The sequence below is a fragment of the Takifugu rubripes genome, chromosome 19 (assembly GCF_901000725.2).
Source record: "Takifugu rubripes chromosome 19, fTakRub1.2, whole genome shotgun sequence".
NCBI classification, from domain to species: Eukaryota; Metazoa; Chordata; class Actinopteri; order Tetraodontiformes; family Tetraodontidae; genus Takifugu; species Takifugu rubripes.
In genome coordinates this window covers 664241-689653 of record NC_042303.1, presented here as the reverse complement: position 1 = coordinate 689653, position 25413 = coordinate 664241, and the positions used below count along the sequence as shown (strand labels likewise).

The following is a 25413-nucleotide window of genomic DNA, read 5'->3' as shown; positions in this document are numbered from 1 at the left end:
TCTCAACAGCCGGATAATGCTAAGCAAAGTAAGTGTAGCATAGCCGTCGCTATCTGAAGTACGTACAACTTGAATCAGCTGTACCACTGGTTAGCAGCTGCAACTTTCTGTAAGCTTTAATTTCAGCAGAAAAACATTTCCCAGCATACAAGAAGTTCCTGGAGTACAGAAATTCCAAATCCAAGGAGCGTCAGTCTTATAACTACGGGCCAAGAGGAAGACTTCGGGCTAAAGAGCGAAAACACGTCCAGGTCTGTTGTACTGGCTGTATTAGCTTATCACTCGACTGTCTGACTCGGGGTAACTCAAAAATAGATCTATGTAAGAGAACTTATATATTTGACACAGGAATCTGTGCATAGATTTTAAAGCATGTAGCACTCGTGCAAGATGAGACGCTTTGCTGAAGCAACTGGGCACGACAGTGCAACTACTGTATCTGGAGGGTAGTTTCCAGTCATGTTCGGCTAACTATGGAACTGTTGACATAAATTAGAACATGTTCCCTCCATGTTCTCCATAATTAATGGGAAACACTGGTGTATGTATAATCTTTTGTGTTACTTTGTATAGTACATGAAATTAACCGTACCTTTTTCATTTTTTAGATAAACATTGGAATGATGGTGCCAAATGGGACTGCTCTAAAACCTCTAAGAGGGAGAACACTCCCGTTATTTGTAGACCCAGAAATAGAAGCACCTGATATCCTGAAACAGGCCGTCCAGAAGATGAGGACATTTAACCGGGACACTCCAGAAGGAACTTATGTCCTTTTGTATCCAGACTAGAGGTAAGATCGGGCCTAAAAAATCCAGCCCGACCCGACCCAGGCCCGCGGGCATTAAAGCCCGACCCAGCCCAAGCCCGACCAATTTACTTGATTTGCAGGCCCGAGCCCGAAGCAAACCCGAAATTTAAATTTATCCCATAGTATTTTGGGCAGAAAAAACGCAAGATCTTTTAAGGTTAAAATAATCTACATATTTTTATGATCATGATAAATGAATGGAACACAGAATAAGAGGCCAGACAAAGAGAGTGAAAGAGAAATCTTGATGCGCACTCGCTTAATTACGCGGAGAAATACTGCAGCCCACTAGGCTTTAAATAGAATAACGCAAATCAAATAAATGGTAAAAGATATATGAAATTATTATTTCTATAGTTTTGTTTCAACGAAATTTAAAATAAAAGCTTTAATTTTCTCTATCTTTAATTTGGTCTGAAAATGGAAAAGCTAATGAAATGATCGAAGAGCAAGAATACAGAAATACAATAAATCCACATAAATATACTAGATAAATTAATAAAGAATAACATTCTTTATTTTAATGATTTGCATTGGAACACACAAAAAACAACCTGCTTTAAGAAGCATTGAAACAAAATAAATAGGAACATTTTCAGGAACACGCTTTTAGAATAAAGAAAATCCCACTAACATAAGAACAGACCTGCTGTAAAGAGTAATTTAACATAATATATAAATAAGCAAGCTAAATAAAATACAACATTACTAATTTGAATAAATAAGAACAAAAATAATTTGTTTAGATTATTATTAAAAAAATAAAGAGCCAAACAAAGTGCGTAAATGCGTAAAAATAAGCCTACTAATAATCACGAATAAGTCAAACAAGGAGAAAAACACGAAAACACTATCATGTTTAAATAAAAATACAAAAAATTTCAAACATGAAAAAACAAACGTTCCAAAATGTGCAAAACATAAATACAATTAAAGCGTTTGAGCTGCTGCCTGGCCTTGACTATAGTCTGCAAATTGCGGTCTTGTGTCCTGGTCTTTATTCCTGTGAAATAAGGGAAATAATTAAAGCCTCAGACAATGGTTAGGGTTAGGGTTAGGGTTAGGTCGTCATGTAAGAACAAGATTGCGTCCACTGTACCAGGTTTCAGTGAAGTTCTCCGCTGATCTATCGTGCGGCCAGCTGCACTAAAAACACGCTCACTGCTGCTGCTGCTTGCGGGTATGCACAACACGGATCTTGCTAACTTGGCAAGTTTAGGGTATATACTGGAGTTTATTCTCCACCAGCCAAGCAAATCTCGGTCATCAGCCATGGCATGCTTTTGACTAATGTACAGGTTAACCTCATCTTGAACAGGAACATCATCGTCATCATCCTCGTTTTCCCATTCACCGAAAAAAGAAGTCCTTTTTCGTTTTGCTGCAGGTGGAGAAAGGGTGCTGGTGTGCGCCTCGTCCTCCTCGTTTTCCAAAGTTGTAGCGGTGGCTTCTCCTCCTTCATCTTCTTCTTCCAGGAGTGTGCGGACATGTGCATGCACCTCTGACACCTCTGTCGGTGTCATCTTTTTGAGTTTGTTGAAGTTAGGCCACAGGAACAGTGCAACTTTGTGCAACATATGTATTTTGACTTTTTGTTTTAAAAGTTCAGAATGCCTTTGGCGCAAAAACGCCTGCTGAGGGTTATCCGTAGAAATGGGTTGACAGTGCTTTTTTAACTTCTCATTCCAGAGGCAAACTAGATTCAGTGTGGTATATTTATCTCCTTCCAGTTCTCGTTGTGCTGCATAGAAAGGCTCTAGAAAGGAGATCAAAAAATCTAACAGATCCGGCGCAATGTTATCCATGCGAACCTCTTCTGCGCGTGACTGTAGCTTCTCGTACAACTCATTATATATCTCTCGCACAGACTTGAGCGTCAAGTGAACCGTGCTGAATCTTGTTTCACCCATCTGAAGCACTGTTTTTGATAGTTGTGCTGCCAAACCAGATTGCTTGATGAAACGGACAACACTCTTGGCTGCAGTAATTGTTTCTCCAATGTCCGGCGCGTCTGCAGACAGTGCGTCCTTGTCCAGGCCATGCCGAAGTACAGTGTTGATCACGTGGTCAAGGCACGAGAGGCGCTTGTAAGGCTCCAAAGCTTTCACGATGTTACTGCCCTGATCTGTAACCCACACTATTCTGGATAAAGATGAAGGTTCCAAACCAAATCCATTCACCAGAAGCCGGACCAGTTCTCTTCTTATGTTCTTCCCCGTTTTGGCGTCTTCTACTGGAAATACAGCAGTGGTGAGGGTTTTTCCAACCAACCTGAAGTCCGTTTCAGTAAAGTGACAAGTTATTGCAATATAACTCATCCTTCTGTAATCGTCCGTCCACATATCGGTACTCATGGCAACGTCACAGCCACCTGCTAGAGCTTTCTTTACCCGCTCAATTAAAAAGTTCCTTTTTACCTCAGCCTTCTCGGCGCATGCTTTTGACACTGTGGTGTAATGGGGGAGGACCGAGTCGACAGGTACGCGCCCAAAAGTTGACCCAATATTGATCAATTCTTGGGCCAGACTTTTAAAACCTTCGCCACTGACTACTGAAAATGGTCTAAGGTCCTGACAGCAAAAGTCCACGCACTTGTCTGTAATGGCCTGCTTAGCGCGAAGAGGGGCGGTCTTTGGGATAAATGATAATATAGATGTTTGATGATCATCAATTTTGCGAGTACAGTTGTTTAAGTGCCTGCTCAGCGTCGAGGTGCCAGTCTTTTTGCTCTCATATGAAAGCAAAGCACCACATTGACCACATTCAGCGAAGCCAACAGAAGCTTCTGTATCATTTTTTTACGATCAATTTGAAGCTTTTCCACACTTCACTCTTACCAGCGGTGCGTGTTTGCCTTTTCAGTTCTCCTGTCTTAAGTTTATCCTTGACCTCTTGCTGCTCCATATCTGGGATGGTCAAAATAGATGTAAACTTGCGGATGCGGAGGGAAGATTACATTCACGACATACTAACGTTTTGGCAAAACGTATGCAAAGCGGCTTTGCGCACGTTTCCCAAAGCGTGCTCTGGCTCTACACTTCCTGTTTAGTAGTAGTTATATAGCAATTACCTTACAGCGCCTTCTCTGTTTTATCCAAATTATTTATTTATAATAAGTATTCCTTAGTTTAGTATCCACACATCGTCTTAGTGTATATTTTTATAAACAAATATTTATTAAAAAAAAGTCAGCGAGAGAGAAGCCCGGCCCGACCCGACCCGAACGTAATGATTGACATTTTACGCATTTTAAGCCCGACCCGAATTTCGGGTTGGGTCGGGCTCGGACTCGGGCTCGGTCTTAAGATCTTACCTCTAATCCAGACCACATCCAGAAGGCGAGGCTGCTGTGTCTGTGGAAGACATTTTGATGTTTACAACAGGGCTGACATCACTTCCTCCTCCTGGGTTGGAACCGTTGCCACGAATAGAGTTCCTGGATGACTCTCCATTCCCAATGGCAAATACATGTTCAAACGTGTTGAAATGACCACTCCTGGGGTCATACAGTGTGTTTAAGGCACAAATGGACTTTGGAATTCAAAATAGTCCAGGATTTGGCTGTTTATAAGCCATATTGGATGACCCCTGGAGCTTGGACTCTAAAAATGTTTATTGTTATGCCGTTGGTGCACCTAAAGGTGCAGTTGCAAGTGTTTTTCCTATGACGTTAAAGTAAGAGGCTGTTTTGTTTTTTTGGAGGGGGGGGGGGCAGTTTTAGATCCATCATTCTGAAACTGTTTTGTTCATGAAACACTAGTAGTTCAGGATTGTATCTATTAAAAAAAGGAAATTCATGCTCATTACTACGCATTATGTTTATTCATATTTCCCACTTTAAAATAATGATGCTGCGGGTGACAAATGAAGACACTTTGTGTACAAGTTACACCTTTCTAATAAATGTCTTTTCAACTCATAGCTGAGTAATTTCCTTTAGTTTCAGATACAGCTCAGTTGCAGACTGCCAGTACTCTGCCTTCTGTAAATGATTGCTCTGCATGGCCAAGTCCAGGTACTCCTGCATGTTTGCATCCCCACATGGAGCTCTTGTCAGGGGAGCCTCAGGAAAAGCATCCAGTTGAGTCTGTTCGATTTGAAATCCACAGTCTCTAGAGTCAACCTATGTTACACAGAAGATATTATTACATTTGAAAAACCAAATAAATGCAGACAATCTACCATCAAATATTACCGGTGTGGTAAGTAGTAGAGCTCATTGGGCACTCCTCCTGGACATGATGCTGTTCTGGAGGGCCGGATCCTGTGACTGTTCCACAATCCAACACACTCACAAGTACACACACTCAGTAATTCCCTTTCCAGTAGAAAACGTTATTTGTAAATTTGTTTCAGCCGCTTGTAAAAGTGTTTCGTCATTTGTAAATTTGATTCAGCCGCTTGTAAAAGTGTTTTGCACCTCTCCGCCACCGTAGTAGAGCGATGTAGAAGATTTGTACTTACGTGAAGCGCCAAATGGAGTGAAGCGCGAGGCTGGGACTGGATCAATTGGAATGGCGGTGGGTTCACGTACAATGGGAAATTCGAAAGCTGCCATTTGAAATCGTGTTATTTTCCCGCTGAATGTGACGCACACAGACAGCCCCTCCCACACCCACTGGCTGGGAGCTGCTCCACCCCTCCCCCCACACAGATTCGCGATCAGAACCACCCGTTTTGGACCGCTTAACGCCGTCCAATTCTATGGAATCTGGCCACGTTAGAACCACAAGACTTTGAAATATAACCATGTCGAGCTTCATAACTTTAGCTTACCCGGTGACGGAGAAACAACGAGTTAAACACGAAGCTTTTGTCGGTTCTGAGCCGTTTTCCCGCTCTGTTCTGCGTTGAGTTAATCGGGGATTTGAGCGGACCAGTCGGCGCTTTAGCTCGTTTTACGGGGCGCTGGTTAATTTAACGTCCTCACACCGACGATAGCGAATTAGTTGAGGATTAGATTTACAAAATGATGTTTTTGTTTGTTTTTAATCAATCTATGAGCTTTTTTGTGCTGGATTCCACCTTTCCACCCAGTGAATCAACACACTATCACAATCCATATCTTCTTTAATAATACAAACCATAATTCAAGCACAGACAGCACACCCACAAGTCCTTACACTCACACACTATTCAACACAGTTGACTTCCATGCAGCTACAGAATACACTCTTTATATGCCTGCAGACTTTGGCAAACCATTTAGAGACTTTAACCCTAAACACGCCTTTCTTTTTAGAAGGTGATTTGCTGCTGTTTTCAGAAGTGGTGGCATCAGAGTAGTCACTACTGGAGACACCCTCTGATGAATAGCTGTCAGCTTCAGAGGATGCACCATCAGAAGTTCCATTACTGGAGACTGTTTCTTCCTCACATAGTGAGGTAGCATTGTCTACTGAGGTATCTACACAAGAAGTATCACGAGTAGAATCTTCAGAGGACTCTTGTTGCGAGGACTCTATGTATTCCACTGGGCTCTCCGTGGATTTAGTATCACTGATTTCCTTCTGGGAGGACTCACTCTCTTCTTCCACTAGGGACTCCGTATGTTTGGCCTTATTGGCCTCCCCTTCAGTGGACTTCCTGTTACTAGCAAGGCAGAGAAGCTCCTCTGAGAAATTACTGTCTTTTTCTGGTAAGGTCCCAATGATTTCTTTTTGTGAGGGCTCACAGTCTATTTCCTCCAGAGATTTTGTGAATTTTCCCTTCAAGACATGATGGTTTCTACCCGGAGGACTCGCTGGTTTCTGCCTTGAACACTTTTCCCTTAAAGGATTTGATGTCTCCTTCTTTGGTGGGCTTCTTTTCCGTCTCCAAAGTCTTTGCCTCTTTCTGAGAAGAGCTTCTTATTTCTGACTCAAATGAGTTCTTTTTGTTTATCTTCTCATTTGAGTTATCAGCTGAAACCTCTGTGAACGCTAAACTGTTCATTTTTTCACATATTTTCAAGCTGCAAAAAACACATTGTGTAAATTAAAAAATGTACAATAACAAAATAGGCTCCTTGATTTTTGTACAAACATTTGCACGTTATTGGCCCAATTAATTTTTACAAGTTTCAAACTTAATTTTAATGCTAATGACCGGAAGGCTTTAACTGGTACAAATATAACATCTAATTAATGATACACAGTACTCAGTAGAATCAGCTATGTAGTGGGAGTTAGCTGTGCTGTGTAGCTTGATATGTCTCTAAATGTTTCAAAAACCTAGAACCTCACTGATATCAAATAGAAATAATGTCACTCACTAGTCTTTGCTCTCCACTGTTCTCAGGTGCCCCATTGTTATAAAGTCATGCTGCAGGGCTTTCTCAGGAGAGATTCTCTGACGCTCATCAAAGTGGAATAACTTCTTCAGGAGATCATAAAGAGCCCTGCGCTCCTTCATTTCATTTTTGTCATTTGTTGGATTGGCCTGCCATTGGAATCAGTGATTAAATACAAAGATAATTAATCACAACAATGAAATTAATTATGTGTACTGTGGAAGTCCTACAATTATGGCCTGATGGAACAAAGTGGTGTGTAAATTATCTGAGCCAGGATGGCACCCTGTGGCACACATCCATTCCTTTTTACACCTCGTAAGGAATCCATGTGCCGACTCACTTTCCTCCCACTTAAATCTTAAGTTCTGCATTGCTCCTGGAGATATTGGAAATATCTGTCTCATAGCTTCACCAACCCTGGTTGCACATGGGCCAAAACGTGCAGCATTAGGTCTGTCTTTAATGCCTGCTGCTACCTCAACTTTATCCAAATCCCAGAGAGACACTTGTCTACCTAGAATTCCTCTAAAGTCTCCCATTGCCAACTGCATGCTCTGTGTTAAACTAAAAAGGCTGGACATCCACTTGCCGCCTCCCTCTGCAGGTGGGGGCATCTTATCCACCAAACAATTAATGTCTGTGATAGCAAACGGAACATATACTGGTTCCTGTCCTCCTCTTTTCTGTATCAGAGGGGCCTGGAACTGCGGCATTCCTGAAACGGGCCCCTTACTCCTTGTGTGTATTCCTGTTTGACCCTAACCCTAACCCTAACCCTCCTCATTATTTATGGCCCCTGTCAACAGTTCACCTCTATACTCACACTCACTCTCTTCCCTTGATTCTGATTCATAATTTTCCAAAAATAAACCTGGATCTTTTTCATATAATTTTGTCTGAGCTTCAACAGACTCCTGAAGCTCCAATTCCCCAATAAATGTAGCCGAAAGTTTTAGGGTGTCTGTCTTACTCTCGCTCTCCTCTTTATCACTGCCATAAATCAGTCTTGCCTTCTCCCTGTGCTCAGCCCTGGCAAATCCTCCTGAGAGATCAGCTCTTTTCACTTGTTTTGTTTGATTGTTAAGTCTTTTAAAGACATTTAATGCAGATTTTTGACTATCCTGTTTCTTAAATATAGTTTGTTGGGAGATTTTAGGGCGAACCACCTGAGCTTCCTCTCTAAATTCAATTTTTCCTAAGTTATCTTCAACCTCTTCCTGTCTCTGTTTGATCCTGCTAACCTGTCTCCGAAGTTCACCCACTGTCTCACGTAACTCCTGTATTTCTTCATCTCTGTCCACATCTAACTGACCACTGTTAGTAGTCAAAACTGGCAATTGATATGGGGGTGTGGAAGAGGTAGTAGGTAATGCTGGATAAAGAGTGGTGTTAAGTGTCACCGTCTGGTTTGGATCTTCTAATGGAGGCTTCTCTACATTGGGCACTCGTGTGACCCCCATAGATCTGCAATAGTGCACCGCTGCACATGCCACAGCCACAACATGTATCCTTCGACGCTTATCTTCTAACTCCTTACCCTGTTTTTGCCATGATTTTCCTGCTATAAAACCTTTGGATTTTGGATTATCCAAATGATCCTGTAATCTAGTGTGAATTTCTGACTCCCACTTACACAATGCTTCAGCTAAATTAACCTTCACCTCTGGAGGGGGAAGTATCTTTTGCTTCTGAGCTTCTTTCCACAACTTTTTTATTGCATCCAATTCTCTTTTCCTGTCCTGTTCTTTCATGCCACTCACCACCTGATCAAGAGTCCACTTCCACTGTTCTTCCACAGACCGGAGATAAGGAGAACATTCTCCCTGATCCCAGCACGATTTACCACATTCCAGTTCCATCTTTAACTATGCTCCCAAGTGAGACTGAATGTGAATGACTCCAACGGTCAACTCAATGCCTCAGTGAAACAAGCTTCTAGATCAAACGTCTTTGATCCGGTTCCACTCTGGGGGTTAATTCCCAAGGACAAAGAGCCTTTTAATTCACATTCACTCTGGCACTTTTCCAACCCACACAAAAACACAAATCTCGGGCGTCGGGAGTGTCCGTCCCGTCAACTGCGCTCCGAGTCCCAACCCAAATCTTTTTCATATACAGTGCTGTGTATACAGCAATACAGCACTGTACTAGTTCCGGTTTACTCTAACCGTCTATTCCCTGTTTTTTCAACAGTACTTCCGGCCTCTAACCGTCTATTCCCTGTTTTTTTCAACAGTACTTCCGGCCTCTAACCGTCTATTCCCTGTTTTTTTCAACAGTACTTCCGGCCTCTAACCGTCTATTCCCTGTGTTTTCAACAGTACTTCCGACCTCTAACCGTCCATTCCCTGTTTTTTCAACAGTACTTCCGGCCTCTAACCGTCTATTTTCCGGACTCTAACCATAATTCCTGCAGTCGTTTCAATATTTTCTATATTTGTATCTGGAATTTATAACTAGGACACTTCAATTGACAGTGACGACAAATTTGGAAATTGCCAATGTGCAGAACTTTTGATTAAACAGGTGTCTGCTTACCTTTTATTAGGGATCCCTTTGTCGTCAGTTGTCCTCCAAAGTGACCGTTGTTGAATTCTTTGCCTCAGATGACTTCTCTGTCTTCATCACGTCGGGGTCACCAAATTGTTGGATTGCAATACCTCTCGTGTGTCACTGCCAATCTACGTGTTCTTTAAATGAAGACTTCAAGTAAACAAATGCCAATTTCAAAATGTATTTAGCAAATAGAATCAATTCAAGATACAAATATTACAGAGCTCCGGGCCAGTTCATAACCCTAGCAACAACAGAGTCAATTGTCAGGGCATGAAGTCTGACAACCTAACTATCCCTTGGCCCAGTCTTTTATAGAAACACAGATGTAAATTATTGATGCTAATTCAGTCCAATCCAGTCCTTCTTCTTGGATGACCTCATCTTCTTCTTCCAGCCTCCTTTGGTGTTGGTGCAGTCCTTCTTCTCCATTGTCTTCTCAGATGGCCAGATCAGAGGTCTTATTCCTGTCCAGGAACTTATCAATCACCAGTAAATTATGCTGTCATGTTTTACGATGGGGGTCTACCATTTCCTGTCTGCCTGGCTCCAACTGTCTAAGCAGTATTCATGTCAAAGAAGGGTCAACTGACTTGCTTATGTGTATTCCTACTAAAGATTATATACTATCCCTAACTTCTGAACTAACTGTAACATAAAACAAAAACATATAGTATAATACATGCTAATAAGATAAACTAATTCTCTTCAGTATTTACTGTCTCTGTGACATGGAGCATTGGAATATTTCAGCTGCAGCCAGCAAAAACCCATCAGAATGACGGCTATCGGTGGGAACCGCAGGTCATTTGACTTTAGTCAGTCTGTTCAATGTTATAGGATTTATTGCAATCTAATAAAAACTATGAATAAATGTGGGAAATAGGAAATAAAAAGAAGCAAAATGACCAAATAAATCTCCCATGAATACAGTAAATTTAAAGATGAGAACCTGCTGCACTGTGCCGTGCCCCTTCTCTATTGAGAAAAGCCCAAGTGTGTCCTTCAGTCACCTCAGACATTCAGCCAGCTTTTAATACCTTTGTTCAAGCCCAGAACGCCCTGGATTATTCCCACTGAAGATGGAAAAGCAGGTGGAAAACATGAGTTATTGTTAACTGTACTGGTGTATGACTAGAGCGCATTACTGGACCACTATAAACTTGTTGTTTGTGGTTTTTCTTTCTTTGTGGAGATTAACACGTTAAAAATAAATTGCACTGGTTCAGCAGTTGATCTTGTTTTCTTATTTGACCTATACGATACCATTTCACAAAGCTAAATATACATTTTTACAGAATAGTTTTATCCTTCCGATTACCAGCACCAGCTATTCAGAATATATAATGTAGTGGGTTTTAAAGTGAACTGAATGATGTCTGCCTTGTCTCTCCTCTACCTGTCCTCCCCCTTCTCCTCCTCTCTCCCTACCCACCCCCCCATCAGCAGGAGGGTCCCCCCCCCATATGAGCCTGGTCCTGCTCAAGGTTTCTTCCTGTTAAAGGGGAGATTTTCCTGTTGATTGTTAGGGATCAGGCCCTGGGATTCTGCATAGCACCAAGTTTGACTACAACAGACATTACAAATAAAGATGATTTGATTTGATTTGAAATAAAAGAACTGCGCCTGAAAATGAAGCAGAAGCAATAAAAACCCAACACCAGCGAAGCTTTCGAAGAATCTCAGATATTGATGAAAAATTCTGGAAATCATGATGGAGAGATATTTTTCTCACGGCTCAAATTCCACAGCTATTAAGTGATTAAATGGATTTAATGGTGATATTCTGGAGTCCACAATTTCAGGTGAAGTTACACTGGGGAACAATTTGAAAATATCCTGTTGAAATTATTCTAAATTATTCTGATTAAAAATAAAATTGGCACGCTGATTCCAAAATTACAGTCATTCCCCCCCCAGCCCGTCAAGTTTTGAAAGCTTCTCCTCCAGATCAGCAAATTCCCCCTAATGAGCTGGAGTCAGACTGGCCAGCTGATGACAACTGGATCAGCTCCGTTGGTGCCGTCACCATTAAGAGGTGTGTGCAGCCCCCAAAAGGTCAGTACTGTCAATATCCTCTAGGGGGCACTTTGAACCAGAGGGGATCCTATAGATCAAAAAGTTGACCCAGTTTGATTCCGCACCCAAAAACGAACAACTGTCAGACGAACTCCAGTTGTTTCCCAGTATTTCAGTTAAAACGTGGACCAAATTGTTCTGAAGAGAGGCGCCTGTGCTGGATATGACGCGATCCAACCACGAACACGTGACGTGTAGAGGAAGAAGAAGCGAAAGTGAAAGTTCTCAACTTCGGGCTCCATCTTGAGTGACCGAGCCCTGATGGAAAACCTCTAATATTCAGGTAGCATTTGGTTCTTTCACTGCTGTCGTCTCGAATCAATGTTCCGCTGCGAGATGCGGCTTAATAAGCTGCGTGTTCGCAATGAGCGTGCGCGTGTTTCGGACGCACATTGCGGCTGGTCGACGGGAATGTTGTGACGGATGATCAAACTTTGTAGCGTGTTTCCTCTAACTGCGTTTTCCGCTAACCCTGAGCCAACATTTTAGAGGTTGAGGAAGCACATTTTAATACTCACAATAAGTCACAATATTATTTGCAGTTAGTGGAAAAATCCACGGAAAGAGGGACACAAACGCGACAGTTTTAGCCTCCTCTCTTTGTCCCTCCACCAGGGGGACAATCAATCCTTTATTTAAAAAAGGACAGTATGGAAAGAGGGAGAGATCAAGGCATTCCATTTTATTGTTTTAACAACTGGGTCTTTGTGGAATATGAATTTGTTATTATGGATTTATGAAATGTGTTCTGTTTTGAATGAAGCAGTCAAGAAAACGAAACTAAAACTAAACCCATGGCGTTTTCATATTTTTGGTCCTGTACATGTGGTCAGATGAGATTAGTCTGAGCAGAATTGGGTGTTTTTTGCCCTTTGCTGTGTGTCATCTATTCTATTCAGCATGTTGGGTTGCTTGACTTCTGTTGGGTCGTGGCAACTTGATCATCACTTCTGAGATATTGACACACCTTTTTCCTGAGGCTGGCTCCAATGCTGCCAACAAACCTGGCCATGGATATGGTGGGACTTCTGTGATGAGTGGGGTCAGAGGTGGTGGACAAGCTCTGCTCCAAAACAAGCTTGCTAGATATGTTTGGGATCTCCTCCGCCACAACCAGCAGCTGCAACTAGTAGCTGTGCACGCCATGCAGAGTTTTGACCTCTAGGTCAGGCTACAAATGTTTTTTCCAGCACCATCATGTGTTCGTGAGAAACATGATGCGCCTGATCAAAAAAAGCTGCTTGTAATCTGACAGACAAGCCATGATGAGATGTCAAGGTGCATTGTTGAAAATGAAGATCCTCTTCTTGGAATCCTGTCTGAGATGACAGAAGATGATGCTGCATTTGACCCACTTTGATGATGTGATGACGTATTTCTGTTTAGTTTTGAATGCATTCTCATCTTATTTGTTGAATTTAATGTTGAGAACTGACATCTTGAAAGAATTTAGGTTTTCTTGTAAACCATAACCAGATAAAAAATGATTTCATTTGTATTTGTGTGCGTCCGTCTGATGCCACCGCACCTTCTGAAACACCCAGGAGAAACATTTTTTCCACAACTATTTTATATTTAACATGGTGTAAACTTTTAAGATGTCCCAAAACTTTTTTCCAATATATATGTGGCCTGTATGATGTACAGGGTGACATCATATAATAGATTTTGATGTGAATGAGCCAACAATACGTCATTGGACAGACCTCTGCTTGTCTTCATGCTGAGAATCATGTTCTTTAATCTTCTTTTCTGTGTCAGCAGACTGTTCCTTCTTAACCGTTTAGACTCACATTTAAAAATGAGCGAATGTGTGAGGGAAGAGGAAGAGAGAGCAAAGTCCACAGTGCCCAGCTGTGTGTCCATGAAGAGCGACTGGTCCAAAGGGCACCCTGAAAACTTCGGTATTGGACCTCAAGGCTCACCTTTAAAGTAAGGTTTTCTGAACCACATAACTCTGCCTTAGAACATTTCACAACCATACAAAACATCATTTTGTGGGTATTAGCCTCCACTATCGTGAAAAATGAAATTCATCAGCTCTTTAAAATGAAACGGTGCACAGTCCTTTCACCATGTTGGCCTGTGGAAAACCAGTGTTGTCGGCCCGATGGACCAGCGTCCCCGTCGTTGCCGGACCACCGTTGGCCACCAGTTGGGTTTTGGGATCAAAGTGGGGGCGTTTCCTGTATCCGGTTCTCCTCACGGATCCATGACTACAACATGTTGCTGCAAGTGCAGAGACGTTTGCTCTGGAAAGAACTTTAGAGCACATTCAGTGCTGCAGGATGAGGGGCTGGAAAAGGTGCCAGTTCTTTTCTCACTGCAGGGAACAGTTAAAAAAGCAGCTTCAACTCTGAAAACATGAAAATTATACAGAGACATCATTGATTTATTGATTCAGTTGTTATCCAGAATGTATTAGAAATGTTCCTGTTTGATAAAAATGCAGTGAATTGGGATTATTTAACTCCAGCCTCTCCAGATTATTTACCTTCATCACAGTCTCATCACTATTTCTGATGTTTCCTCAGGATGGACGAGGACAGAGCAGAGTCCACAGTGCCCAGCTGGGTGTCCCTGAAGAGTGACCACTCCAAACAAGGACTAATAAACTTCAGAAGTTCAGAGGAAATGTAAGAAAACTAAAGCGTGATGATGTGTTTGTGTGCCAGCTGTTAGTCACATTAACAGCAGCAGGTTGTGAGTTTATTATTGGAGATGTTTAACACTTAAACCTCAGACAGTCATATAGTTACAGACTTAATGTGAATATTGTTGATTAGAAACAAGAATCAGGTTTAAACTGAAAGATGAATTCAGACATAAATGCTGGAACAATATTGAGTCTTGATCAGGTTCTTTCATCCTATAAATCAAAGGACTAATAGAGATGTGTTTCATAGTGAGAGGGGGGAGCACATCCTATCAAACTGGGACCAGTCAGCTCCACCAGGAGAGTCCTCTTGTTCACAATCTGGAAGCAGATCTGGAGATGCTGAAATGAAGCCCAAACAAAGTAAAACTGTTCAATATGAGATTTAATTTGTGATGTCATGAATTTGTAGTTGTGTTGATGATTTATTATAGATGGAAATCATTGGTTTACTTATGTTCAGGAGGTGATCTGCAGGAGGTGATAGAAGGTCATAAGATGAGTCTGAAGAGAAGATGTGAACATGTGACTGAAGGAACTCATGAAGCAGGAAGTGGAACCCTGCTGAACAAGATCTACACTGAGCTCTACATCACTGAGGGACAAAGTGAGGAGGTGGACACACAACATGAGGTGAGACAGCTTGAGAGAACCTCCAAGAAGAACATCCAGGACACTCCAATCAAGTGCCAGGACATCTTCAAAGTCTTATCTGAGCAACAGAGACACATCAGAGTGGTTCTGACCAACGGTGTCGCCGGCGTTGGAAAAACCTTCTCAGTGCAGAAGTTCAGTCTGGACTGGGCAGAAGGTTTGGAGAACCAAGACATCAGTCTGATGCTTCCACTCTCATGGAGGGAGCTGAACTTGATCAGAGATGAGCACAGTCTTCTCTCACTGCTTCATGTTTTCCATCCAACATTACAGAAGATCAGAGCAGAAGATCTGACTGTCTGGAAACTTCTGTTCATCTTTGATGGCCTGGATGAAAGCAGATTTTCACTGGGTTTCAACAAGCATCAGGTCATCTCTGATGTCACACAAGTATCGTCAGTTGGCGTGCTCCTGGTGAACCTCATCCAGGGGAACCTGCTTCCCTCAGCTCTCATCTGGATCACCTCCAGACCTGCAGCAGCCCATCAGATTCCTCCCTCGTGTGTTGACAGGATCACAGAAGTACGAGGCTTCACTGACTCCCAGAAGGAGGAGTACTTCAGGAGGAGGTTCAGTGATGAAGATCTGTCCAAGAGAATCATCTCACACATCAAGGCCTCCAGGAGCCTCCACATCATGTGTCTGATCCCAGTTTTCTGCTGGATCACTGCTATAGTTCTGGAGGACATGATGACCAGAGACCAGAGAGGAGAGCTGCCCACAACCCTGACTGACCTCTACTCACACTTCCTGAGGGTTCAGATAAAGAGGAAGAAGCAGAAGTATGGAGGAAAGCAGAGACCAGAGGAACTGACTGAGGCTGATAAAGAACTCCTTCTGAAGTTGGGTCAGCTGGCGTTTGAACATCTGGAGAAAGGAAACATCATGTTCTACTCAGAAGACCTGAAGCGATGTGGACTGGACGTCTCCGAGGTGTCGGTGTACTCAGGAGTTTGTACAGAGATCTTCAAGAGAGAGAGTGTGATCTTCCAGAAATCAGTCTACTGCTTTGTTCATCTGAGCATTCAGGAGTTTCTGGCTGCCGTCTACATGTTCCACCGTTACACCAGGAACGACACAGCGGTTATAAGTCAGTTCCTAAAATATTTGAAACCAAACCGCTTTTCCTGGTTTGCTGGGTTGTATAATAACGATCCAGCCACATCTCTTGATGACTTCCTCAGGAGAGAACTAATGAAATCTCTCAAAAGTGAAAATGGCCACCTGGACTTGTTTGTTCGCTTCCTTCATGGTCTCTCTCTGGAGTCCAATCAGAGGATCTTGGGTGGACTGTTGGATCAGACGGACAGCCACCCAGAAACCATCCAGAAGGTCCTCAACAACCTGAAGGAGGAGAACAGTGATGAATTCTCCCCAGACAGAAGCATCAACATCTTCCACTGTCTGACGGAGATGAAGGATCAGTCAGTCCATCAGGAGATCCAAGAGTTCCTGAAGTCAGAGAAGAAATCAGAGAGGGAACTGTCAGAGATCCACTGTTCAGCTCTGGCCTACCTGCTGCAGATGTCAGAGGAGGTTCTGGATGAGCTGAACCTGCAGCAGTACAACACCTCAGAGGAGGGACGATGTCGCCTGATTCCAGCTGTGAGGAACTGCAGGAAGGCCGTGTAAGTAAAGATTTTTGGGGCCGGACATCGGCGTTTAAATCAAGCGAGTGGATCATGTCAGGTAGCAATACCCCCTCCAGTGGTCATTCCTTCAATTCTTTATCTCCATTGCAGCGTCCATAAATTAAAAACAACAATTCGTCCAGAAATGTTCAACACTGGCTGGATATAAGTTCAAAGGTCAATCCAGACAAACCAACATAAGGCAGGAATAATAGGAGCCACAAGTTAACTGACTATCATGAAATTACTGTCATGTCATTAAATAACTTTTGTTTGTTTGTATACATCGTATTCTAACGACAGAAAAACACATTTTAACTGATGACACGTGACTATTTTGCTTCATTTGTTCAACGTAAAAACAGCCGGCCTCGTTGGTTTAAATGGGTGTTTTAGGTCTTTGTGGCGGTTCCGTTTGGAGCCTTTATGTGACCCACAAAGTTGTTTGACCCTTTCCACACCCGTTAGGGGGCAACTTCATCACTAGCAACAAAAGGTGCAGTGAAAATGATTTGAAGGGAAACAGGCAGATAGAACAGAAGCTGAGGGCAATCGATGCAACCAGAGACTCTGATGTCATCGATCGGATCGCTGAATTAAGACTTGACGCACCATCGTACAAATTGGATGAAATGCAAAATATCCAAAGAGCCGATAGACAGATAAAAAGATGCACGTTTCTTTAAACCATTTGCTATAATCATTTTAAATATTGAGTAATTATGAGCTGTTCTAAAATAAGACAAATGTTGAGAATAATTCAGTTGCATTTCAGATCTGATGGTCGTTCAAACTGTTGCTCTACGGTGTTGAATTTAGCTTTTCCAGGAAATGAGCTACATTTGTGTTGAGGTAGATTCTCAGATAAGTTGATGAGAAATCCCAAAGTTTGACTCACTATTTTTGTTTCATACACAACAGACTGTCTGGTCGTTTTCTTTCAACGAGTCATTGTGAAGTTGTGGCCTCAGCAATGACGTCAAACCCTTCTCATCTACGGGAGCTGGACTTAAGCAGGAACAAAAGCCTGACAGATGCCGGAGTAAAGTTACTGTCTTCTGGAATGATGCATCCAAACTGCAGACTGGAGACGCTCAGGTCAGGAGGCCTCTGTTGGTCTTTTCTAAATTTCTTAACATTTTCTGCTTTTCTCTTCATTTTCAGATTTAGAAATGTGTTTTTATTTGCCCCATTTATTCCTTTTCCAGGCTGGGGTTCTGCAGTTTATCAGAGATCAGCTGTGACTCTCTGGCCTCGGCGCTGTGGTCCAATCCCTCCCATCTGAGGGTTCTGGACCTGAGTTGGAAGCAGCTGAAGGATCCAGCAGTGAAGCTGCTCTGTGGTTTTCTCCAGGATCCTCTCTGTAAGCTGGAGACTCTCAGGTGAGTCAGAGATGATCCAGTACTTTCCCAGGTGTAACTAGTTAGACAATAACTGTTTCCATGTTTGATCTTTGTTATAAACGTAGTGTTACAGTTCTCAGAAAAAAGACCACACAGGACAGATTTGCAGTATTAAATTGGTTGTGGAAATCTGTCCCATGTGAGGATGGTCATCAATGACTAGAAAGGAAGTATCAGTTGTAGATTTGTCTTGTTTTATTTTAGGCTGGCCACAAAACCGCCCAAACATTCAGACCAATCAAAAATGGTTCTTCCTGTCTTTTAAAGATCAGAAGGAAAACTAGAAAACCCCAAAAGAAAGCTGCTGCAGTGTGCCATGCCCCTTCTCTCCTGAGAAAAGCCATCCCAAAAAAGAGAAAAGCCCAAGTGTGAAGTGAGCACCCTGTTAAACCTTGGTACCGAAAGCCTGCAGTCATTCTCATCTGAGGTGGCTTCATTCCAGCCAGAAGCCCAAACCTGCCTCCCTCTTAATGGGGCAGCAGGTCAGTCCAACCACAGAAACCTTCATGAAGATCTGAAGCTTTCAGCATCCACAATTGTTGCACCTCACTTCCATTGGAGTCCAAATCAGAAGTCAACAAGTTGATTCTACACCGATTCTACACAATGCAACCATTTTAAAAAGGTTTCCATCCATAAGTTTTCACACATTTTTATATAAATCTATTTGTTCATCGCCTCCTTCTTTTGTAATGGTCATTAAAGAAAATGACCTTATTGGAGTTTTTCTCCTCAAATATGACTTTCTATGAACGATGCAATAAATGCAGCTTGCAATCTAAGACAATATGGAAGTATGTGTATATAATAGTAGTGGAAGGAGCTCATAAAATAATACATTTGCTCTTCTCATCGAATCTTTCTATGTTATTAAAGAGAAACCTGCTCTTAGTCAACAACATCTAAGACATCAACCAAAAATCCTAATTTTCTACAATCTAATATAAAACAGTAGAGAAGAGTCTTTCTGCAGAGACACTGGTGGCAGGAATGCAGAAGTATCACCTGCTCAACTTGGAAGGTGGAGCAGAAACCACCAGCTGAGAAGGTCCTCAGCCAGAGGAAGTGGTGGAGAACCATGAAACTTGCTAAGCTCCACCTCAGCTCCAGAGACGGGCTGAGCTGGAGCTGTGGCACCAGGTATCGCCCAGAAGAGCCTCCAACAAACAAGCTCTTCTCTTGAGAGGAGAGGGCTTTGAATCTCAGCTCAGTGTGCTTGTCTCTAGTAGGTGGCAGCTGCACCTTTTCCTGAGGTCCTTGTTGATGCCCTGAGGGGAATTGATGCTCCTGCAATGTTTTCTGGCAGCATTGAGCTTGCAGTGGGGCAATCAAACACACTGTGGGGGGCTCTCTTTCCTTCTCTCATCTGGAGAACAAGTGACACCAGCTGCCAATCATTGTTGGAGAAATGTGCAGTCAGGGGAACGATGCGTCCAGACTATAGCCACCCTTCCAGCATCCAGCAGTGTCTAAAACCTTTCATTTGGTTTCACCAGAGAGTGTAGGGATTGCAGGGTCGCTGCAGCATCGCCCACAAGCTGTCAGGAGTGGGTCGCTTTGTCCCAACTCCTGACAAGAGTTGAGTGCTATTGAGAAATGTGGTCTCACAAACTTGGAAGGTATTTTGACCCACACACACTTTACATACGCTGTAGATCTTGTCCAACCGCCCTGAAAGAACCCAAAATAGGAACATACGGCAGATAAGCCGGTGCAGGACCAGAGGGTTGTTGCTTGGAAGCTGTGTTTTGCTCTGGTACATGTTGATTTTTATTTGTCTTCTCTCAAAATAATTGTTATTTTAGACTAAGTGGCTGCAGTTTATCAGAGACCAGCTGTGATTCTGTGGTCTCAGCTCTGAAGTCCAACCTCTCCCATCTGAGGGTTCTGGACCTGAGCTTCAACACGTTGCAGGATTCAGGAGTGAAGCGGCTCTGTTCTGGACTGGAGAGTCCAAACTGTAAACTGGAGAGGCTCAGGTCAGTCTTCATTTTTCTACCTATATACCAGCTGCTAAGATGGTGAAGTGAGGCTGTTCTCAACACTGCTGTGATGCACCACATTAAAAAAATTCCTTGGAATATCGTGAATTCAGGTCTGACCCAACTAAGAACTAACGTAGGTTTAGTACTGACGCAGATAACATGCAGACCTGCACCGTATAACCTCATCCTGCATTTTTCAGATTAGAATACTGCAGCTTATCAGAGATCAGCTGTGGCTCTCTGGCCTCGGCGCTGAGGTCCAATCCCTCCCATCTCAGAGAACTGGACCTGAGTGAGAACAAGCTGAAGGATTCAGGAGTGAAGCTGCTCTGTGGTTTTCTCCAGGATCCAAACTGCCGACTGGAAACTCTGAGGTAAACACCATTCTCAAAAAGGTCCATTTTTCCATCCGAGGGTCCTCACACTTTCTGAGTGTGTGTGTTGTGCCCAGTTCCTTCAGGAGGGAGGGCCACACGGGGACCACTTATTCATGATAAATTGATTTAAGGACAATGAAAAAGCCGACAGATGGTAACCAAAATTAGACAAAACTAGGTGAGGGTGCCTGGTAGACACCAGCCAACGAGGAGGGAGATGGTGAGGGAGACAGGAAGTCATCTAAGACAGGTTGTGCCTTTAAAGATGAGTCACAGGTGAGATGGATCTCCATGATGAGATGGGAGGGAAAGAGGTGGGAGAACCTGGGAAGAGTGAGGGCCAGAACAATATATATTCTCCTTTGGAACAGTGCAAAGCTGAGAGGTTGGAATTGTGGTAATTACATATTACTATCATTTTTTAACCTGTAACTAAATTAAATATTTACAGATCATGGCTTTGATTAACCTTTCAGATGAATACTGGTTTCACTTATAACCTTATAAAAGTTTCCCTTCTTTATTTAGATTAAGGGGCTGCAGTTTATCAGAGATCAGCTGTGTCTCTCTGGCCTCGGCGCTGAGGTCCAATCCCTCCCATCTGAGGGTTCTGGACCTGAGTTGGAACCAGCTGCAGGATTCAGGAGTGAAGCTGCTCTGTGGTGCTTTCCAGGATCCTCTCTGTGAGCTGGAGACTCTCAGGTCAGTCAGAGATGATCCAGTACTTTCCCAGGTGTAACTAGTTAGACAATAACTCTTTCCATGTTTGATCTTTGTTATAAACGTAGTGTTACAGTTCTCAGAACAAAGACCACACAGGACAGATTTGCAGTATTAAATTGGTTGTGGAAATCTGTCCCATGTGAGGATGGTCATCAATGACTAGAAAGGAAGTATCAGTTGTAGATTTGTCTTGTTTTATTTTAGGCTGGCCACAAAACCCCCCAAACATTCAGACCAATCAAAAATGGTTCTTCCTGTCTTTTAAAGATCAGAAGGAAAAATAGAAACCCCAAAAAGAAAGCTGCTGCAGTGTGCCATGCCCCTTCTCTACTGAGAAAAGCCATCCCAAAAAAGAGAAAAGCCCAAGTGTGAAGTGAGCACCCTGTTAAACCTTGGTACCGAAAGCCTGCAGTCATTCTCATCTTAGGTGGCTTCATTCCAGCCAGAAGCCCAAACCTGCCTCCCTCTTAATGGGGCAGCAGGTCAGTCCAACCACAGAAACCTTCATGAAGATCTGAAGCTTTCAGCGTCCACAATTGTTGCACCTCACTTCCATTGGAGTCCAAATCAGAAGTCAACAAGTTGATTCTACACCGATTCTACACAATGCAACCATTTTAAAAAGGTTTCCATCCATAAGTTTTCACACATTTTTATATAAATCTATTTGTTCATCGCCTCCTTCTGTTGTAATGATCGTTAAAGAAAATGACCTTATTGGAGTTTTTCTCCTCACAAATATGACTTTCTATGAACGATGCAATAAATGCAGCTTGCAATCTAAGACAATATGGAAGTATGTGAATATAATAGTAGTGGAAGTAGCTCATAAAATAATACATTTGCTCTTCTCATCGAATCTCTCTATGTTATTAAAGAAAAACCTGCTCTTAGTCAACAACATCGAAGAGATCAACCAAAAATCCTAATTTTCTATAATCTAATATAAAACAGTAGAGAAGACTCTTTCTGCAGAGACACTGGTGGCAGGAATGCAGAAGTATCACCTGCTCAACTTGGAAGGTGGAGCAGAAACCACCAGCTGAGAAGGTCCTCAGCGAGAGGAAGTGGTGGAGAACCATGAAACTTGCTAAGCTCCACCTCAGCTCCAGAGACGGGCTGAGCTGGAGCTGTGGCACCAGGTATCGCCCAGAAGAGCCTCCAACAAACAAGCTCTTCTCTTGGGAGGAGAGGGCTTTGAATCTCAGCTCAGTGTGCTTGTCTCTAGTAGGTGGCAGCTGCACCTTTTCCTGAGCTCCTTGTTGATGCCCTGAGGGGAATTGATGCTCCTGCAATGTTTTCTGGCAGCATTGAGCTTGCAGTGGGGCAATCAAACACACTCTGGGGGGGGCTCTCTTTCCTTCTCTCATCTGGAGAACAAGTGACACCAGCTGCCAATCATTGTTGGAGAAATGTGCAGTCAGGGGAACGATGCGTCCAGACTATAGCCACCCTTCCAGCATCCAGCAGTGTCTAAAACCTTTGATTTGGTTTCACCAGAGAGTGTAGGGATTGCAGGGTCGCTGCAGCATCGCCCACAAGCTGTCAGGAGTGGGTCGCTTTGTCCCAGCTCCTGACAAGAGTTGAGCTATTGAGAAATGTGGTCTCACAAACTTGGAAGGTATTTTGACCCACACACACTTTACATACGGTGTAGATCTTGTCCAACCGCCCTGAAAGAACCCAAAATAGGAACATACGGCAGATAAGCCGGTGCAGGACCAGAGGTTTGTTGCTTGGAAGCTGTGTTTTGCTCTGGTACATGTTGATTTTTATTTGTCTTCTCTCAAAATAATTGTTATTTTAGCCTAAGGAGCTGCAGTTTATCAGAGACCAGCTGTGATTCTGTGGCCTCAGCTCTGAAGTCCAACCTCTCCCATCTGAGGGTTCTGGACCTGAGCGACAACCCGTTGCAGGATTCAGGAGTGAAGCGGCTCTGTTCTGGACTGGAGAGTCCAAACTGTAAACTGGAGAGGCTCAGGTCAGTCTTCATTTTTCTACCTATATACCAGCTGCTAAGATGGTGAAGTGAGGCTGTTCTCAACACTGCTGTGATGCACGACATTAAAATAATTCCTTGTAATATCGTGAATTCAGGTCTGACCCAACTAAGAACTAACGTAGGTTTAGTACTGACGCAGATAACATGCAGACCTGCACCGTATAACCTCATCCTGCATTTTTCAGATTAGACTACTGCAGGTTATCAGAGATCAGCTGTGACTCTCTGGCCTCGGCGCTGAGGTCCAATCCCTCCCATCTCAGAGAACTGGACCTGGGTTGGAACCAGCTGAAGGATTCAGGAGTGAAGCTGCTCTGTGGTTCTCTCCAGGATCCAAACTGCCGACTGGAAACTCTGAGGTAAACACCATTCTCAAAAATGTCCATTATTCCATCCGAGGGTCCTCACACTTTCTGAGTGTGTGTGTTGTGCCCAGTTCCTTCAGGAGGGAGGGCCACACGGGGACCACTTATTCATGATAAATTGATTTAAGGACAATGAAAAAGCCAACAGATGGTAACCAAAATTAGACAAAACTAGGTGAGGGTGCCTGGTAGACACCAGCCAACGAGGAGGGAGATGGTGAGGGAGACAGGAAGTCATCTAAGACAGGTTGTGCCTTTAAAGATGAGCCACAGGTGAGATGGATCTCCATGATGAGACGGGAGGGAAAGAGGTGGGAGAACCTGGGAAGAGTGAGGGCCAGAACAATATATATTCTCCTTTGGAACAGTGCAAACCTGAGAGGTTGGAATTGTGGTCATTACATATTACTATCATTTTTTAACCTGTAACTAAATTAAATATTTACAGATCATGCCTTTGATTAACCTTTCAGATGAATACTGGTTTCACTTATAACCTTATAAAAGTTTCCCTTCTTTATTTAGATTAAGGAGCTGCAGGTTATCAGAGATCAGCTGTGACTCTCTGGCCTCGGCGCTGAGGTCCAATCCCTCCCATCTCAGAGAACTGGACCTGAGTCGGAACCAGCTGCAGGATCCAGGAGTGAAGATGCTGTCTGCTCTCGTAGAGAATCCAGACTATGGGCTGGAGACATTGAGACATGGCTGGTTGTAGCCAGTCAACTCCCGCTCATCTGCTGCATCACTCACTGACCACTGGTGAAGAGCATCTGTGGAAACATCTGCCGTCTACTCCCTCCATAGATGAAAAATTCAGTTTTTAAAAGGCGCTGGTGGACTTTCAGGAGATCAGTCGATGGTCGACAAAGCAGAAGCAGCTTCGCCTTGAAGTTAAATTAGTTCCTGGTATCACACAATGCATCTTTATAAAGTTCTAAATGGCTCCTCGGCCACTCTTAGAAGCATGGAAACATTCTCTTAATTGTCTCTTCAAATGTCTGTATTATACGTTACTATTTTACATCATGCCTTCAGAATCTTTAGGGTTTAGTATTTACTGTCTCTGTGACATGGAGCATTGGAATATTTCAGCTGCAGCCAGCAAAAACCCATCAGAATGACGGCTATCGGTGGGAACCGCAGGTCATTTGACTTTAGTCAGTCTGTTCAATGTTATAGGATTTATTGCAATCTAATAAAAACTATGAATAAATGTGGGAAATAGGAAATAAAAAGAAGCAAAATGACCAAATAAATCTCCCATGAATACAGTAAATTTAAAGATGTCAAGAATGGAATATCAGCTTAAATTTAATCAAACATAAAGTGTAAAGGCCTCCTTTAAGTTTACTGCAAAAATAAACACTAAATCAAGAGCGACACGCACCAAAAACGTCTCATTCTCTCTTCTGTCTCCACTCATTCTTTTATATTCTCTTAAGATAATGGGGACGGGGTCGTGTGATAACAAAACAACCTAATTGGGGACTATATTTTTGTTGCAAGAACTTTGGCTCTTCAGAAGTTTCTATGTTGGCTTCCACAGATTGTGCATCCACTAGAAACTCAGTGTTTTTGAGGAACTACCAGGAGTGGCTGGAGTGGAGGCCAATGACGCTATAGCTACATATAGCTACATATAGATCACCGTTATCCTCAACCCAAAAGACCACCAGTTGGCGCAGCAATACTAAAGATAGGAGGTTGTGGTCGTTCCCCAAGGGTCAATCTTAGGTCCAACCCTTTTTAATCTTTCCATGCTTCCTCTTGGGGACGTCACCAGGAGCCACGGCATCAGCTTCCACAGCTATGCTGACGATACGCAGCTGTACATCGCCGTGGCTCCTGGTGACACAGGGCCAGTTGATGCCCTTTTTAACTGTATTCTAGATATCCAGTC

At 43.0% G+C, this 25413-nt stretch overlaps 2 protein-coding genes and 1 long non-coding RNA gene across 10 annotated transcripts in view; 1 reads left to right on the top strand and 2 right to left on the bottom strand.

The window, feature by feature from the left end:
* Positions 1 to 25413, bottom strand: part of LOC105418562 (WW domain-binding protein 11-like) — a 1118483-nt gene that overhangs the window by 1024603 nt on the left and 68467 nt on the right. The window lies entirely within an intron of this gene.
* On the bottom strand, positions 1511 to 3950 carry LOC115246885 (uncharacterized). The gene is made up of 2 exons (XM_029826855.1): positions 2171 to 3950; positions 1511 to 1836 (listed from the first exon to the last, which is right to left on the bottom strand). The coding sequence occupies exons 1-2, from the start codon at positions 3163 to 3165 to the stop codon at positions 1809 to 1811; spliced, it is 1023 nt and encodes a 340-aa protein (XP_029682715.1). The 5' UTR covers positions 3166 to 3950; the 3' UTR covers positions 1511 to 1808.
* LOC115246899 (uncharacterized) lies at positions 11979 to 14310 on the top strand. The gene is made up of 3 exons (XR_003886002.1): positions 11979 to 12000; positions 13482 to 13649; positions 14252 to 14310. It is a non-coding gene; the product is annotated as an uncharacterized lncRNA (long non-coding RNA).

Coding starts and splice junctions, on each gene's coding strand:
- LOC115246885 (XM_029826855.1), bottom strand. CDS start 3,165: ATGAGTACCGATATGTGGACGGACGATTACAGAAGGATGAGTTATATT. Junction 1,837..2,170: donor AAACGAAAAAGGACTTCTTT/TTTCGGTGAATG, acceptor GTCTGAGGCTTT/AATTATTTCCCTTATTTCAC.